This window comes from Calidris pugnax, unplaced genomic scaffold, assembly GCF_001431845.1.
Source record: "Calidris pugnax isolate Ruff unplaced genomic scaffold, ASM143184v1 scaffold341, whole genome shotgun sequence".
NCBI classification, from domain to species: domain Eukaryota; kingdom Metazoa; phylum Chordata; class Aves; order Charadriiformes; family Scolopacidae; genus Calidris; species Calidris pugnax.
This window is the reverse complement of record NW_015091149.1, coordinates 1,248,097-1,263,923: the sequence shown is the minus strand read 5'-3', so window position 1 is coordinate 1,263,923 and position 15,827 is coordinate 1,248,097. Positions and strand designations below refer to the sequence as shown.

General features: G+C 57.5%; 1 protein-coding gene across 1 annotated transcript in view; it reads right to left on the bottom strand.

The window, feature by feature from the left end:
- Positions 1-13,564, bottom strand: part of TNS4 (tensin 4) — an 18,565-nt gene extending 5,001 nt beyond the window's left edge. Inside the window, exons 1-6 of the mRNA XM_014959110.1 lie at positions 13,479-13,564; positions 7,126-7,772; positions 2,428-2,845; positions 1,813-2,243; positions 871-957; positions 218-337 (exon numbers count right to left, since the gene is read on the bottom strand). Coding sequence (XP_014814596.1) covers positions 218-337; positions 871-957; positions 1,813-2,243; positions 2,428-2,845; positions 7,126-7,636 — 1,567 coding nt within the window. The 5' untranslated portion in view covers positions 7,637-7,772; positions 13,479-13,564. The remainder of the gene's footprint in view (positions 1-217; positions 338-870; positions 958-1,812; positions 2,244-2,427; positions 2,846-7,125; positions 7,773-13,478) is intronic.
- Positions 13,565-15,827: the final 2,263 nt, after the last annotated feature.

Below are 15,827 nucleotides of genomic sequence, written 5' to 3'. Positions count from 1 at the left end.
TCCCCTGCCCACCCCAGGGCCCCATCCCCGGGCATCCACCAGAGCTTCTGTTCTGCATGGCAAACATGGTGACAGCACGGGGACGGGCACACACAGACCCCGCTGCCAGCCCTTCTCACACCACCAGAGTCCCACAGCTTCTCAGCTGGCTTTAGTTTGGCCGGTTTCAGTTAAATCCCTGAAGAGAACCCCCCCCTCTCCCACCTCCCCCCCATACCTGTCTGGCCGCTGGCTGGAGGGACGGGAACCTTCATGGCCAGCCCGAAAGCCCCCCGGTACGACGTGCTGTCCCGCACCAGGAACGTGCCTGGCTCCTTGTCCCTCAGCAGCTGGATGGCTGTCAAAGCACAGGCGGGGGCTCAGCCAAGGAAAACAGGTGGAACCTCCCCGCGTTGCCTTTCGCCTCCGGCCCGGGCTCTTGCGGGGAGACGTTCCTTGGCAGCAGCAGCGAGAAACCATCAGGAGCCTTTGCTGAGGACGTGCACGTCCCTCGGGCAGGTACACGGTCCCCCAAGACTGAGCATCCCTGGCCCATCCCAAGGGTCTCTGCCCTCCCCAGGGCTGTCAGCCCCATCCCGGGCCATGCTGAGTGCCACCGGCACAGTCAGAGGCAGGAGAAGCTTTGCTGGACCCAAGGAGAGGACAGGTACTTCTGAGCCTTCCCCCTAGACCTGTAAGTGGGTCTCTCCGTGCCCATCAACCCCCAGCACACCCTGAATTGCCATCACCCTGTCCCCACAGGACCTCAGCGGGGGCAAGAGCGGGACTGAGGTGTGTGGAGACCAAGCCCCAGGGAGGGGAAGAGGCAGCAGACCCTCAGACAGCAAACCTGAGGTGGGGTTATCCCAGCAGGGACACTCGCTGCCTTACCTTGGTCCCTGGTGATGCTCGGCTTGAACCAGAACTTCGACGTGTCCATCACAAACTTCATGGTCGGCTGCCCAGCTCCGAGGGGACCTGCAAGAGAACTTAGGGCATCAAGGCCAGCATGGGACCTGTGAGACCTTCCCAGCAGACACCACTGAGCAGGACAGGGCTCTAGCAAAGATATTTCTCTTTCAGGCTGATGGTTTTTTTTTTCAGCCCTTTTGATCAGAGTGTCCTCCTTGCTCCTCAGAATGATTCGTTCTCCATGTAATTATCTCTCTTGGCAGGTTGTGATGGATGCAGAGGCAGCACATGGAATCCCCCAGCCCTGCCAGTCTGCCCAGCCCTGCACAAGTCCACTGGACCATGGGGATCTACACCCACTGAGGATCTGACCCGCAAAGCCCTCCTGCTATTCCCATAAGAATCCCAATTAAAACCCTCTGCCTGGAGAGCTGCCTCTGCTAATCTCCTCCAGAGAACAACAGCCCTATTGTTTACTCTTGAATGAGAGACCTTATAAACTCTGGTATCTTTAGATGTCCTCCAGAGCAAACTGGAACCGTAACCCCTCCTCCCCACCCGTCCCGGGCCCACAAACAAGCATGAAATGACAGAATTATGGTCCTCATTCTCAGGTATTATAAATAAGTGCCTCTGCACCTCCTTTGGGGGGACCAGAGCTGAGCACGTGGATGTTGTGGGCAAACACTGGGGCTGACACGGGGTCACCAGCAAAGAGCTGAGACCACCAGAGAGCCCTGCAACCCTGCGGAGATACACTGAGGATCTCCAGCTCCAGCAGGGACCTCCTGTCCTTCATGTCTGTAACCCCCCAGCTAAACCAGAGTAGAAACTGGTGTTTCCTCCCCCTTTTCCTGGCAGCTGCTGGGCTTTACAGCTCCTTCCCCCCAGGACCTGCCCCATGGCAGGGAGGTGACTCACTGTCCGAGACGCAGGAGAGAGCCGGTGCTGACAGCGCGTTGTTGAGGGCCCCGAGCCCCACGGCCGGGCTGCAGCTGGGAGGGGGGCTCTGCTTGGCAGAGGTTGGGGGGGCTTTGGCCAGGCTGGAAGATGCATCTCCTTGTTCCAGGCACCCGTTCACCAGCAGCACCGGGATGTCAGCTGCGGAGTTGAGGATGGAGGGGGGGCAGCTGCTGGCCTGTCCCTTCTGGGATGGGGAGACGTTGGCTTTGGTGGAGCAGGTTGTCCTGGGCTGGTGGGGGCTCAGGCCAAAAGCTTCTCCAGAGTGAGCCCTGATGCTGGGGGAGGTTGGGCAGGGGCTGCCCAGGGAGCTGGCAGGGGACGGGCAGTCGGCCGAGCAGCGGGCAGTGGGGTGAGCATCCGAGTCGTCGGGGGGGAGCGAGTGGGTGCTGCTGCAGGGGGAGACAGAGCAGGAGGAGCTGAGGGGGGCTGTTCAGCCAGGATGAACCTGGGTCCCACCCCAGGGACCACGGGACTCCCAGCCTGCAGAAGGAAGGGCTTGGACAGTGGGAAACCACCCTGTGCCCCTTCCATCCCCACCATCAACCCCAGACCGGGACACAAGTTGGCATTTACCTTCCAAGGATGTAACTGGTGTCGGAGCCGGGGCTGGTGGAGAGCAGGGAGACCCAGCTGCTCCTCTGCTGTGTCCTCACCACCTGTATGGGCTTCAGCAAGTTGTCGAAGCCCGGGGAGTTGCTGTAGGAGATGCTGTCGGTCTGTCCGGACACGCACTGCGGGGGGACGGTGACACACTCGGAGGTCGGGGAGACAGAGCTCGATGGGGTGCCCGAGCGGGGGCTCACAGGTCTGGATGGGCTGGAGAAAATCACGGTGCCACCGGGGCTGTAGTTGCCTCTGAGTCCCCCTTTTTGGGACAGGGAGCTGTTGCCCTGGGGGGACCTCGAGAATGGTGTCCCCGAAGGGCTGGGGGAGCCCTGCAGCTGCTCGGGACACGTGGCTCTGCCTGGAGTCATCTCAATGTATTTAATGTCTGGAGGAAGAAAGAGGAGGTCGTTACCAACTCAGTGCTGGAGTCAGGTTCGTTAGCTAAGCTCAGCAGAGGACACTCGTCTCTGATCTTCTTGCTATTAATTTTGGCTGGTTCACAAGCTCTGTGGGGTGGGCTGGGGGTGCTGGTCCCCCTCCAGCGCTGCAGGGACCCCCAGGGGCTGGGGGGAGACCCCCATGGCCCAGCACTGCCCTCCATTCAGACCCTGTGGGGGCTGATTTCTTCACAGCCACCGAGCCACAGTGATCCCCCCCCAGGGATGAGAGGTTACAGGGGGCCATGTTGCCTCTGAGTCCCCCTTTTTGGGACAGGGAGCTGTTGCCCTGGGGGGACCTCGAGAATGGTGTCCCCGAAGGGCTGGGGGAGCCCTGCAGCCGCTCGGGACACGTGGCTCTGCCTGGAGTCATCTCAATGTATTTAATGTCTGGAGGAAGAAAGAGGAGGTCGTTACCAACTCAGTGCTGGAGTCAGGTTCGTTAGCTAAGCTCAGCAGAGGACACTCGTCTCTGATCTTCTTGCTATTAATTTTGGCTGGTTCACAAGCTCTGTGGGGTGGGCTGGGGGTGCTGCTCCCCCTCCAGCGCTGCAGGGAGACCCCCATGGCCCAGCACTGCCCTCCGTTCAGACCCTATGGGGGCTGGGGGGCCATGTCTGGCTGTGCAGACCCCCCCTCTCCGGCGTCGCTCTGCCGGTGCCTGCCGAGACCTGCCACGAGAAGCGGGTGTTTCCTGCAGCAGCTGCTTGATTTGTACCTGACTCAAGGGAAAAACATCTGGCTGCTCCCCCCACTCCCCAGGGGTGACGTCAGGTTCAGAGGGTGCCCACGGCTGGGTGGAGGAGCACGGGGGGACGTCACCCGCACCATCCCCACCAGCTACACCATCATCTGCACCATCGGCCCCACGGCTGTGGAGCGGGAGGCAGAGCGAAGCCACGAGGGACAAGGGTGGTCACAAGGCTTTAGGTATCAGCTCTGGGACCACGCAGCAGCAATCACACAGCCCAGGGCAGGGGGTGGCTGCCCTCCCTTCCCTCCTCCCATCCCGCACAACTCTCTCTAGAAAATCAATTTCTGTGCCTGTGCCCTGCTCTGGGTTTCTTCCTGCTCTTCCATTCATGCCCAGGGTGGGCAGGACATCTCCTAACCCCTTTGCTCACCATTATTTATCCAGAAACACATCTGATGGAGCATCACTTGCTCCAAGACCTTTCAGTGAAGCCTCACAGCAGGGACAAGGGGGTGACAGGCTCCCACACACGTCAGTCCCTGGCTTCCTCAAACAAGGCCATAATTTCTGGCTGAGCTATGGGTTTCTTCCTGCTCTTCCATTCATGCCCGGCGTGGGCAGGACATCCCCTAACCCCTTTGCTCGCCATTATTTATCCAGAAACACATCTGATGGAGCATCACTTGCTCCAAGACCTTTCAGTGAAGCCTCACAGCAGGGACAAGGGGGTGACAGGCTCCCACACACGTCAGTCACTGGCTGCCTCGAACAAGGTCATAATTTCTGACTGAGCTGGAAGATGCCTTTTGGCAAGAGAGACTCAGGCTCGATTTAAGGGCTTGCAGCGATGGCGAATTCACCACCTCCCCAGGGAGGCTGTTCCAGTGGTTAATCACCTCCGCCTCCTTTCTAGCCTGAACGTGCCCGGCTTCGTTTCCAGCTCCTGGTTCTCGCCCTGCCATGGGGTTCAGGAAAGTTCCACTTTCTTAAAGACGTTTCTTGGAGAGAGGAAAACCTTTTGGTTGCAGCAATGAAACACCTCTTGTACCAGCCCCAATCTCCCCAGCACTGGTGTTATGCGCCCTGGGACCTGCCGGTGGGGGCAGCTGGGGGGGATCAGATCTGCCAAGCCTTGCAGACCCCGTTTACGGCAAGGAGGAGCAGCCAGACCTTTGGGGCATAAAGCCTGACGAGCAGGAAAAGCACAAGTCTGTACAAAAGTTACTCTCTGAGCCCCTTCTCCCTGCCCATCCCAGCGCGGGGCCGGGTCGGCGCGGCCGGCGAAGAGCCGCCAAGGAGGCGCCGGGTGAGGCTGAAGGGCTGGTCCCCAGCGAGGACGTGGCAGGACCAGGCAGGAGCAAGGAGCCAGGACCACAGCCATCCCCCTCCACACCCTCGCTGCCACGGGCAGCAGCTCCTCCAAAGCCCGTCCTCAGAAAAAGTTCCAGAGGGACCGGGTTCTGGTATCAGCCTGCAAACCCTTCCTGCAAGCTCTCGGCCGGATGATTTTTGTCAAAGTCTCCCTCAAAAGGGGAAAAGAAATGAGGGTTTTAATTGTCGATTAAAGAAATAGCTGAAAAGCATTTGCGCCCTGGTCTAAGGAGGCCTTTCCCCTCCTGCTTATCAGGTGTGGTTAAACCGCAAATATTTGCTCGAGACCTTGGCCAGTTTTCCACCACCAAGGAGTGGCAAAAGTGCCGGAGACACGGAGCCCAGCTGTCACACAAGCCAAGGCCCTGCCTTTTCCTCTCCTCTCAGAACACCCAGGGGCCAGGGGGAATCAGTGACTGCCATGAACGTGTCTCCTATTGCTGTTAAAACCCCTCCTCATGCTTTCCACTAGAAGGAACAAGCCCCTTTGGTGGACTCTGGGCACCATCAGCCTCCTGCCAGCCCTCGCATCCACTGACTGTGCTCTCAGGGAACTGACACCCTAAGGAGGGGTGTGAAATGATTGAGAAGCTCAAGGGGGCTCTGGACAGCCCTACCCTACGTGGCCGAGGGGAGGAAAGGGTGGTGGGAGTGAGGGGGAGCATTTCCATGGGGCCGGGTGGGAGATGGGAGCAGGGCACAGGCACCGGCCGGGACAGGAGGAGGTGGGTGAAGAGGGATGCTGGGCAGCAGCAGGAAGTTTGCATAAAAAAAAATGATAGCCGTTAAAAGAAAACGAAAGCTGAAGTGAGGGTTTTCCCACTGAACTCAGGGCCAGGTTTCCAGATGTTCAGTTCCCTACTTGGAGCCAGATTTTCAAAACCACCAGCACGCTACCTGCTGAGCCGCTCGGGACTCCAGAGATGCCTGACGGGGAGGCGTCCGATTGCCTCCAAACACCAGCCTGAGGAGCCAAGAGCTGAACCTGCACCTTCTCAGGGTATTTTATCTGCAAGGCCACCCCCTTCCATCCCAGCGGGAAGCAGGGATGGTGTCTACTCCAGGGTGGCCCAAGCCCCACCTCAGCTCCAGCCCCTGTGCTCTCTGGCTCCAGCATGGGGACCCCCACACCCGCAGTGGGTGCACCTAAAGACCCACACCTCATCCTCCTCCAACCCCATGTGCCTCACACAGACCTTTGCATGAGCATTCAGTGAGAATGGGATATTTTTCATGCCTTGAACACCCTCTCGATTGACCTTCCTGGGGAAAGGAGCCTGGGGAGAGATTTTCAAGGTGTTCCTGAGGGCGCTGGGACAGGCAGCGGCACACACGGCCCCAGGATGGGTGGCAGGGATGGCAGAGGAGTGTTGCAAAAGGGTTCACGTAAGGCACCCAGGAGGGAAAACAGAACGAGGGGGCTGGTATGTGCTGCTGATGTTCTGCCTCGTGTATGCCAGGTATGCTGCCCGAGGAGTGCGCGAGCCCTGGAAAAAGAATTTCCCTGGCAAAGCGATTGGGAACATTTAAATGGGGTGGTTGTGTAACCACCATCAGTACCTTAGCCCAGGGCTTTGGAAATTTGGCTTCAAACCCTTGTGCTTCCACAGGTCAAGTATGACCCTGGGAAAGGCTCCGCTGCCCTTTGGTAGAGCTGGGGCTCTGCTGGGAGGGTGAGCACGCTCCAGGCAGCGCTCCAGAGCTCAGTGCCTGTCTCCAGCCACTGATGGTAATAACTTGGATCAGGCGTTTTCTGAGAGCTACAAATCCCAGCCCTAATGAGAAATGTTTTCTTCAAACCCAGGGAAACAAACAGGAGGTTGAACTAAAGGCTGTTCTCCCTGTTGGATCCTGAGCTGGACACAAGATGTTTCAAATGTGATGAGGCTGGGGCCACCTAATCACGTAGGTGACGAAGAGCTGGGTGCACGGTCTGTTCTCCTGTTCCTTTACATGAAATCCTGATGTCAGGAGGCAGCATCCCACATGAGATGCTGATCCCACTGGGGATGTCACCTGGTGCCTGGTTCCAGCCCTCCAGAGGAGCTCAGGACCTCATCTCCCCTAGTGTGTGTCCAGCCCCTCTGCCTCTTGCAAATGGTTTTCGCTAGAAAAACCTGAGCTGCGCTGGCTCCACCACACGACCAGCAGCTTTTACCTCACCTATTGCCTCTGGATCCTGCTTCTTGGCGGCAACAGCATCACCCTGAGAAGCAGGCTGGACCACATCCTTCACTGACTTCCAGGTGAGCGGCTGAAAGTTCGGTTCGATTTCTAGGATCAGCTTGTTGAGATCCTCTATCGATATGTCCAAGGTCGGAGACACCAGGTGAGGATCAGGATCTGTGCTGGTCTCCTCCTCCTCCTCCTTCTTTGGCTGATATGGGGCAGGGGGTCTCTCCAAGGAGGAATCCTGCTGCCCCTTCCCCTGGGCAGCCACGGGCTGGAAGGCAGGGTGGGCTCCATAGAGCCCTGTGCTGGGAAGCAGATGGGCACTGGTGTGGACCACGGTGGAGGGGGCAGCCCAGCCCTCCCGGGAGCAGTAGCTGTATTTGATGGGCAGTGGGGAGCAGCCTGGGTACCCCGCCGGGCTCAAACTCTTGCTTTTCCCCTGTGAGGAAACGCACACAGTCTGTCCAACACGCAACACGTGGTTCTGTAGGACCTGTGACATGGTTTGGTTTGCTGCTTTGACGGCCTGGAGTCCAAGGGAAACCTCTTCCTCCTCCTTTTCCTCCTTCTCGCCTCCCTTTCTCCAGCAGGGACCTCAGACCCCTTCTTCAATCCAGCGTCTCAGGCAGAAGAAGAATCTAAGGAATGCAGAGAGAGGAGCGGTTACACAGGCATGCCCAGGGCAGGAGCAGACTTCAGCGGAAAAGTCTATAAAAACGGGGATTTGGAGTGCGAGGCTGGAATTCAGCTCATAAGAAAACAAGTCATCCCGTATTGCTTTTCCACCCCCCTCCAGCCTCTGCTCCTGGTGCCACGGAGCATCCGGGCAAGTGCAAGGAGGATTAATTCGCAACAGCTTTTTGGGCCTAAAAACTACATTCTCCTTAATTTTTTTTTTTTTTTTTGGTTAAGAATGAAATGAAGTATCACTCTACCAGCTTTTGCATGGGAACCTGGCCCTCGGAAGCCACCCAGAGGGACAATGACAGGCAGAGAGCTCGGAGCCACCCAGGGAGGAGCCACCGTGGGCCAGAGAGAGGGGGCATCTTGCCAGAGCCACGTTCTGCAAGTGGGTGTACCTTTAATCCGAGGGTTTATTTTGGTGGTACAATGTGAGCCGAGCCCTGGAAGCCCATGGATACCTCAGTCGAGGCGCTGCCCTTGGAATCTGATCACTCTTACATTTTGAATACTCTCTGAGTTTGCTTTAGATAGAATGTATTTTTAAATCTGCCATTAAAAAAACCCAAAACAACCCACTGCAGAAGGCAGGTTTCCCTCGGGGGGGTGTCTAGGTAAAAAGGTCCTGGGTTTGGAGGTGGGGAGGTTGTCCAGCTCCAACAAGTGGGGTCCTCCCAGCTGCCACCACAGCGCTGGGGGAACCTCACTCGTGTCTCAGGATGAGGAAAATAAACCCATCCCTCTCTGTGCCACTCCTCAGCAGCCCAAACCCAGCCTCTGGGTGCTTGGGAACACCAACACCAAGGACGTTCCCTGTGCCCGTCCTCCTCAGGGACCACGGGATGGCCAGAGGGTGGGAGCAGGAGGAGTTCATGCTGCAGCTCAGGGCTCCCTCCTCCCTCTCCCGGTGTGGAACACACACAGTGGGCTACACTTATTCAAATATTTGTCCTTTCCTGCACCCATCTGGAGTGACTGACGTATTTACTGGCCTATCTGGGGCTGATTAACTGTGGAGTCACAGCATTAAAGCAGAGACACGTTCCTCTCGGGCAGCCAGTCCGTAGGCACCCGTGGGCGAGGGCAGGAGCGTGGGGCTGGTGGGGCACGTCACGTCTGCCCAGAGGTGACTAATCACCACGTTGGGTGTTAAGAGCTGTTACTGAGATGGCTCAACACAGCCTGGCTTTGCCCCCCCTGAATTATGCCGCCCTGAAGAAGCCTCTTGCCAGAGAGAGAGAATACCCAGAATAGCAGAGACTGGGGAAGATTAGTCAATCAGAAGCAAATCCTTGCCACTGTCTGCCGCTGCTTACGGTGTATGGCGCTCACCGCGGCTGTGGATCATGAGTCACACCAGTCAACGCTCCCCAAAGAGCTACGAGAGGTTTTTAAGGACTGCAGAAGGGAATAAATACTTCAAACCCATTTAGCCTCCTCCCAGCCCGGACCCCACTGTGTCTCCTGAGCCTCTGATGGATGTTATTTATGGGCTGGTCCGTAAGAAAGGCTCAGGAGCAAGGACGTGTCCTGCACCAAGGAAAGGAAAGCACCTCTGGGAGGCAGCTGTTGTGCCTTTAGCTGAAAATTAGATGGGCACACAGCTCTGAGCTGTAATTAACCATTAGTGCTATGGATGGGAGCTCCAGCTGCACCTCCAGGCGTCCAGCAGGTCTGTCCCAAGCCCCAGTGGGAGATGGACAGTCCAGAGCAGGTTATCCCTACGGAGGGTGGGTTCGGAAGGGATCTATCAGAAAATGGGTGGGAAGAGCTAGATCTCAGGGAAGGTGCCCCCCAGGCTCAGGCAGCTGGCACATGAAACACACAGCCTGAGTGTGGTGGGGTCCCTCCTGGTCCCTCCCCAGTGGCCAGGCCATGGCCAGCACCTGGGGACCCAAACCCCAAGGCGCAGAGGATGCAGAAGTGGGCTGGACCCCAGATCCCCTTTCCCACTGGCCGTGCCTGGGCTCTGCTGCACCTCCCCTTGGTTCTGGTCACCGTGGGGCTCTGCCGTGGGTCAGTGGGATCACTGTGAGCCCTCTGCCCGCTCCTGCTCTCCTGCCTCGGGGCACGTATGTGCCATGACGCCGCCGGTGCCGCCGTGAGAAGCGCAGCACGGTACGGGGCTTGGAGGGAGCGTTTGTTAAATATAAAAAGAAGAGTCATTCCAGGTCAAAAACACAAGCTAGATGGAGTGAAAATTGGATTCTCCCCTGGGGAGAAGAACTGCCTGGCTCCAGTCAGCGTCCGCAAGACAAGGCTGGTTTTAATTTAAGTAGGTACAGAAATAACGTGCAGTATGCATGAACCGGGGCTGTCAGGGGGTTCCAGGAGCATGCACGCAACAGCTTCCCTCCTCTCTTGTACTCCTGCCCTGAGTTTTTGATCTCTCTCATGCCTGACGCTGCCAGAATTAGCCTCCAAACCTAATTTCTCCTCCCTTCCCTCCTCTGGGTTGAAGCGAGAGGTCTCCCAGGCTCCTCGCAAGAATTTCCAGCCTCAGCTGCAGGCTCTTCTGCTCGGAGGGAGAAGGGCTTGGGCGAAGGAGGTTCATCACAAGGTGGCTGTTTGCCACGAGAAAGCCAAACGCTGCCCACAGAAGACGTCAGGACTTTCCAAAAGCAACCAGAATTAGCAGTGCCCTCCCGCACGGCCCTGGCAGAGGCTGGGTGATGCTGTGTCCCCAGGGGCAGAGGGGGAAAGGGGCCAGGACAGAGTGCCAGGACCTCAAGCACAGGCGAGGTACCACACGGCAAGGCCGATGGCTCAGGGATGCCATGCCAGGAGGTGTGATGCCCCCGGCTCCGTGGCAGAAGCGTGGCAGCCCCGGCAGAGGCAGCCCAGGGCTGCAGACATGCCCTGGCCGGCTCCGGGAGGATCCACGTTGGGGGAAGGAGCACTGCTGGTTAAGCTAAGACGAGGTTAGCGCAAGAAGAAATGGAAATAAGCTGGCCACAAACACAGCGAGGCTGGAAATCACAGCGTTTCTGCCTCTGGAAACAGCCTGTGGAACAGAATTCCCCCTCGGAGGAAGGATCCAAGTCGCAGGGTTTGGATGCAGATGGACACACTCTTAAAAGGCTCTTGGGGAGGCAGGAGTTGCAGTTCAGCCCCGTAACCCCAGTCCTCCCCTCCACCTCCAGCCCAGCTTGGCAGGAGCCCTCCAACACGAAGAAGAGCTGGACTGGGGGTGTTGGGACTGGAGCTGGAGCACCCACAGGGGGCTGGGGAGAGGGGAGGAGCTGGGCTGGGGGGGCTGTGGGGTGCTCCTGGGAGGCTGTGGGAGAAGTGGGGTGCCCTCGGGCCAGGGCTGTGCCCGGCACACCCCGACTGTTTGATAACCACTATGGAGCCCTTCCCAGAGCCGCCAGGCACGGCATAGCCCCACGTGGCTGCCACGGGGGACAAGCCCCACAGATCCTACATGGACCAGAGTCCTCACACCGGGTCCCTGCCCTGCCTGGGGACCCCGAAGCAGCCCCCCAGAGCCAGGCCGGTTCCCCCAACCCCAAAACCCTCCTTCTCAGCTGCCCACGCAGAGCCCTGGATGTCCCAGCGTGGTTATTTGGGGCTGAGACACACGAGCTGGGACATGGGCTCGTTCCCTGTCTGCGCCGAGACCCCAAAACGGCAAAACCAGCTGCCAAACCGAGTTGTTTTCCCTCACAACGTGATGCCTGGGAGCCTGCTGGTGACAAGGCTGTCCCACATCCCTGCTCCAGTGGGAGTGGAGGGACCTGATGGGACACCCAGGAGCTCATTACGCCCGGCTTAATCATCGTCGGGGCAGCGGGGTGACCCGCCTGGATTAGCAGGGCGTGCTGATGAGATTGAGGAAGGTTGCTATGGGTTATGCAGTGTTTGGGCTGCCAAACAGAGGTATCTCATGGCAAATATCAATGTACATCCAGCCACGGGGGGGTCCAGCACCTGGAGCCTGAGGCAGCTGGTGCCTGTGGAGGGGCAGCCCCCCCAGAACCAGGGGGAGAAGGGCGGCTGTCAGACAAAGCCGCCTCCCTCCTCGCTCAGACAAGTATAATTAGAAAGTTCAGCAGCAAAAAGCAGCTTTTTGGAAGCCCCAGGCAGCATCGCTGACTCTGGGTACTCGATCAGCCCCGGGATGGGGCAGCATCTGTGTGACCATGGCCACAGTGGAGCGTTTGCTGGGCAGCCAGCACCATCCAGCAGCACAACCCATCCTCCCCCCAGTCCTCCCCACCACAGCCCCACAGCATCGCTGCTGTAGCCACAGTTCAGACTCCTGAAAGGGTCTCCAGGGTTTTGGATGAGGAGGGTTATTAGTGATGTTGAAATTGCTACTCAAATAACTCCACCTCCCACCGCCACGCTTCTTCTCCTCTCCCAGGAAGATTCTTCCCTCTTTAGCAAGAGCTTTTCTGGGTAGGAGAGGAGCAGCAGAGCCCAGTCCCTATTCCCAAGGGATGTCCCAGCACATCCAGGAGGGTTTTTTCTCTGGCTCTTTGCAGGGTGAGCCGTGGGCACGGGGAGCTCAGGGAGGAGGCAGCAAGGAGAGCATCCTTAGAAGAGGAGATCTGTCCAAAAATAAACTAAATTAGCTAATGCTAGGAATGTTTGAGATGAGTTACAGGAATGCGAGATTTTCTAGACACACAAACACACTCCTCAGAGTGCCAGCCTGGATTTTTCCTTCCTGAGATTTCAGTCCTGTCTCACTTCTGTCCCCTTGCATTAGGCACTGTGATAACGATGGGCATGAGAGAGGCTGTTTCTCTGTGTTTCGGAGGTGCCAGGGTGGGAGAAGAGACTCTTCCTCCCCTCCTCACACCTTCCCTCCTGCCCGTGCAGGCAGTGCTCCTCTGTGGACCCCTGGAGGGCTTCCACACAACCATCCCGATGCTCTGCTCTCCTCTCACACAAGGACGGACGCTCAGCACCTTGGGTTTGGTCTCACAGCATCTCTTGGTGCCGACCTGAGCCACGATGCTTGGACCTCGCTGAGTGTCAGTGGCTTGGGAAAGCAGAGAGGAACCCAACAACCTCGGCCAAGGCAGAGCTCCCTCCTTTTCCTCCCGAGCCCTCCACAAACCACCGCCTCCGGCCGCTCACACTTCTCGCTACCACGTGGCATTTTTATTGCCTTGAACTCTCAACACTCCACCGCAGGAAGAGCAGGGAGCAGCCACACGGACACAACCTCCTTTCCACAGCCTGAATCCCCTCCGGGCATCTCACGCCGCTCGCACAGTCCACAAACGCCACTGGAAATCTTAAATATGTCAAACTCCGGGTGAAGAAGGAAGGTAATTGCTAATAAAATAAAACCCATGGACTACTGAGAAAAATCCAAAGTCTCAGCCGGAGCAATAAGCATAATCCTATACCATTTTTCACAGAAGAGCCAGCCTTCCCCACCCAGGACAGACACCACCAGCTCTCCCCGCAGCCAGCAGCGCTGCTCGGGCAGGAACAACAATGTCCTGGCTTATTCGGGATCCCTGGGGCAGATTTCTCCCCAGACACAGGAATAATCACCCACTAAACACAGAGCAGGAGGAGAAGTGAGGGGAGAGAGGAACTGACACAAACTGCGAACAACATCAGTGGGGGGGGACCGAGGGAAGAGAGGGTTTGAGAGGTGGAAAAGCAGAGGTGGCCCCTTCAAACCAGCGCTCGGCGGGTACCTGAGCTGCAGCTGCTCGTCCCCTTCTCCCGCTGCAACGTCTCCAACAGCACCTTGGGCTCCTGCACCCAGCCCGGGGTGGGTCTTCACAAGGGCTCCGTCCTCGGGGAGCCTGGGATTTAATGGGAGCCCAGTCCCTCCCACCTGGGCTGAGCCTGGCGCAGGGTGCAGCCCCGCTCGGGCCAGGTGGGACGTGGAGGGAAGACCCTGAGGTTGGGAAACTGCTGGAGAGCCCAGGCTGGCTCCAAAGCACGCGGGCACGGAGCGGCTGAGGGCAGGGAGCTGCTCAGGGGGATGACTTTCAGCTGGGGGAGAGCAAATCATTAGGAGCAGCTGGGGATTTGGTGGGAAGGACCATGCTCTGCCCCCCTGCAAAGCCACCCAGGAGCCCCCAGACCAGTGCTGAGCCATGGCAGGGAGAGCAAGAGGGGGACCCGGCTTCAGGTTTGCTCCCCAAACGTCGGCTGCAGGGTGTGAAAATCAATGACGAGGGACCAAAAACCACAGGACTCTCTCTTCCCACTGGAATTGTGGTTTCTCCCTGCTCTGTCACTCCCCGGTGTAGAAGGCACCGACAACTCTGCTGTCGGGAGGAGTGGTTCAGGACGTCACAGCCTGGCACTTTGTCACTGCCTCGGTGACAAAGGTGCTTCATTAGAAGGAGGAGATGGGGCCAATTGAGCACAAAGGGGAAAAAATTATCTCCCATCGTCTGGTTAGCCAGACGATGTTCCAGGGCAGCTGGAACCTTCTGAAGTTGCTAACACCCTCAGCACAATTATCTGCCTGCTGTATTATAGGGAACAGGTTAAAAATATATATATTTAAAGGCAACTGCACCTTCAAGTGGTGTTTGCACAGGGTCCAGCCCGGAGCAGCCAGGCCCGACCGCTGCCGTTCGCGTTCCCGCAGTGGGAATGGATGATAATAAATAATCCCCAAACAGCTTTTTGGATTGCTGGCCATTTTGGCTCGAGGGTTTCTTCCAGCTTCAGCGGGCACAGAGCCACGCAGCAACCTTTAAAATCATGTATCTGAAATACCCTTTTTCAAGGAAACTGCCTATTCTGCTGCCCATAAATGCTTTTGGCTTACCGCAACATTGCCACACCGCTCAGGGACGCTTTGAAATGTCCGATTTTATCAGGAAATACCCCATATAAACTCTCTTCCTTTAAATTCCTTGATCTCACTTTACAATCTTTCCAACGTTTTATTTATTGTCAGTGGTTGTTTTTTCCTTTCCTTACATCCCTGGGTAAACAGTGTTTCACGCTGCCAGCCCCTGTCCTTCCCCAACGGCTGCCAGATTGCACCAGGGAGGGATCTCCCAGCACCTCGCCTTTTCCTGGCAGCTAAAATTCACCTTTGGTGAGGATTTATATCCAGGAGGATGTTCAGCGTGGCTGTTACCACACACACATCCCCTGTGTGGGACTCGGGCTGGAGACAGCAGATGGGGAGCAACGTTGGGGCACCACAACCTGCATGAGGTCCCCCGAGCTGAGCATTTCACCTCCCATGGGATGCTCGGGCAGTTGGAGAGGACCACACAGACCAGGGAGGGAAAGCATCGGGGCTGGGGGGGAGAGGAAGGGGTTTGGCAGCAGAACCAGGTGCCTCTGTGCTCTGATCTCTCATTTGTAGCTCGGAGCACACCCAGCTTCCACCATCATCTTCTACAGGGTTGGCCCTGGTAAGCTCAGCCCTGTGTCAGCAGGATAAAGTGTGTTGTTTGGGGTGAAGCATCTTCTCTGGAGAAAAGGCACTTGGGGGTGTGCATCCCAGAGCCACCCTGTGCTGGACCACCCCATCCCCATCCCGTCCCCATCCCATCCCCATCCCCGTCCTGTCCCCATTCCCATTCCCATTCCCATCCCCATCCCCATCCTGTCCCCGTCCCCGTCCCGTCCCCATCCCCATCCCTATTCCCATCCCCATCCCCGTCCCCATCCCTGTCTTGTCCCCTTCTCCGTCCTTTCCCTATCCCCATCCCTGTCCTTTCCCTATCCCCATCCCTGTCCCCATCCCAGTGCCCAGCTCCAGGCAGCAGCTGGTTCACGCCTGGTTGTAAGGAAGGTGCTGAGCAGATCAAACCTGACTGCCATCAAAGAAGGCACTTCCCTCGCACTGACACCTTGGGCCAACCTTAACTTGCTCAGCAACACATAAACAACCGCCGAGCTGTTTGCAAATGTGTTTTCACCTCCCGTCCCCGTTGCCCCAGGCTGGAAGAGGCCTCTCTGTCCCCGAGTGAAGCAATTCGTTCTCAGCGGGGATTGGGCTGTTGCTGCTATTGGCACTTACAAAGCCAAATTGAAATCCTCTGCTGCTTTTCTCATGTTGCCTT